The 1,783-nt window shown below is 32.7% G+C and overlaps 1 protein-coding gene across 1 annotated transcript in view; it reads right to left on the bottom strand.

Moving 5' to 3' along the window:
* The window catches only part of LOC109580572 (lon protease homolog, mitochondrial-like), a 4,094-nt gene extending 2,688 nt beyond the window's left edge, over positions 1–1,406 (bottom strand). Inside the window, exon 1 of the mRNA XM_019993889.1 lies at positions 1,331–1,406. Within this exon, the coding sequence (XP_019849448.1) occupies positions 1,331–1,406 (76 nt within the window). The remainder of the gene's footprint in view (positions 1–1,330) is intronic.
* Positions 1,407–1,783: the final 377 nt, after the last annotated feature.

The raw sequence follows: 1,783 nt of genomic DNA, 5'->3' as shown, positions 1-1,783 counted from the left end.
TTGCAGTGATGGGTGTACTACTTGTGGTTCTACTGATTGCTCTCAATTTAACAGTATCAGTGGGTACACTCAATGGTCTATTGTTATATGCTAACATTGTCAAGTTATACGAGCCAGTCTTTTCAAGGAAAGGAGCATTACCAGTCTTGAGTCAAGTCATATCATGGATTAACTTAGACTTTGGGTTTGAGATATGTTTGTACAATAGTATAGACAGTTATGCTAAACAATGGCTTCAGTTTGCTTTCCCTCTCTACCTGTGGATCATTATCATTATCATTATACAATTGTGTAGGAGATATGGTAAGATATCAAGACTCATGGGGTCTCATGCTGTTCCTGTTCTATCTACACTATTCCTTCTCTCGTACACTAAACTAGTACGTACTATTGTTATTGTACTACACAAGCGTGAAGTAACTGTTCAATGTACAAATGAGTCAGTAAGATCAGTTAGTTTATGGTATGAGGATCCTAATGTAGAATATGCTAAAGGGAAGCATGCTTTACTATTTGGATTTACCCTATTGGTGTCTGTTTTCTTTGTCATACCATACACACTATTCCTTCTACTTAATCGTTTTTACGAGAAGTATCTTTCAAATTTCAAAATTTTCAGAAAATTTTGGAGTCATTTTAAGCCTATTATTGATGCTTACAGTGGTCCAATGAAAGATGAGTATAGGTTCTGGCCTGGTTTACTGCTAGCAGCTAGGATACCAGTACTATTATCAGTTACTTTAGTTGACAGTTTCATTCAGTCACAGCACTTCCTATTGTCAATGCTATTGGTAGTGTTAGCTATTGTCCTATCATTGGGTTATTGTTTTGGCGGAGTTTACATAAAAAGAATGAACAATATTATTGAAGTTTGGTTCTTATTAAACTTGTGCATCATGGCTTCTTTATCTTTGGCCTTTACTAATGAGAGTAAAGTATTGATCTGGTACAATACTTGTTTATCTGTTTTTATTTTTAGTTTTATTGTGATTGTTGTTTATCATCTTCACCTGCAGTTATCACATATGAAATGTTATGATGCTCTAATTAAGAAGTTATTCAAGAAACAAGATGAAGATGATGATCCTCTTTTAGATGTAACTGAATCACATCTAACTGTTGATCAACAAAGAAGAGCCATGGTACCAAGTTCTACTGATTATGTCAGACAAGAATCAGTTGTTGATTTGTTTTAATCAAAGCATTTTTGATGTCCCCTTTTAATTAATTATGCTATTTTTATTAGCTATTTTCAGTTTTAGAAACTATGAGCTTTTTGAATGTGCAGTGTGATAAAAAATATTTTGTTTCCTAATTATTCAAGACATACCTCGTGGGTGAACATTTTCACTTAATTTAGAGCCTAAAACTACTACATAAGTTAACTCTGTGACTCTTAGAGGCATTAGTATTTAAATTCCTAAAATAATATTAGAACATCAGCAGTGATTATGACACAATAAATAATAATAATAACAAGTATAGATAAAAAACATTAAAAATGGAAAAGTAGTAGGATTAAATTGGAAAAAAGTAAGGAAACAAAAGGGTACTTGCAAACTGGTGTGGTAAGAATCCTACACCACTGCATGAAGAATATTACCCAAAAGCATTGTAATTATCCACACATATCTATAGTAAAGCCATGTCTTTCATGCAGTGGTGTAGGATTTCTTACCACACCTGTTTGCAAGTACCCTGTTGTTTCCTTACTTTTTCCAATTTAATCCTACTACTTTTCCATTTTTTAATGTTTTTTATTTACTTGTGTGCATTCTTTTTT

This window comes from Amphimedon queenslandica, unplaced genomic scaffold (assembly GCF_000090795.2).
Source record: "Amphimedon queenslandica unplaced genomic scaffold, v1.1 AMPQUscaffold_13485, whole genome shotgun sequence".
In the NCBI taxonomy this organism is placed as follows: Eukaryota; Metazoa; Porifera; class Demospongiae; order Haplosclerida; family Niphatidae; genus Amphimedon; species Amphimedon queenslandica.
Note: the sequence above shows the minus strand (reverse complement) of the source record. Positions and strands in the feature narration are given on the sequence as shown.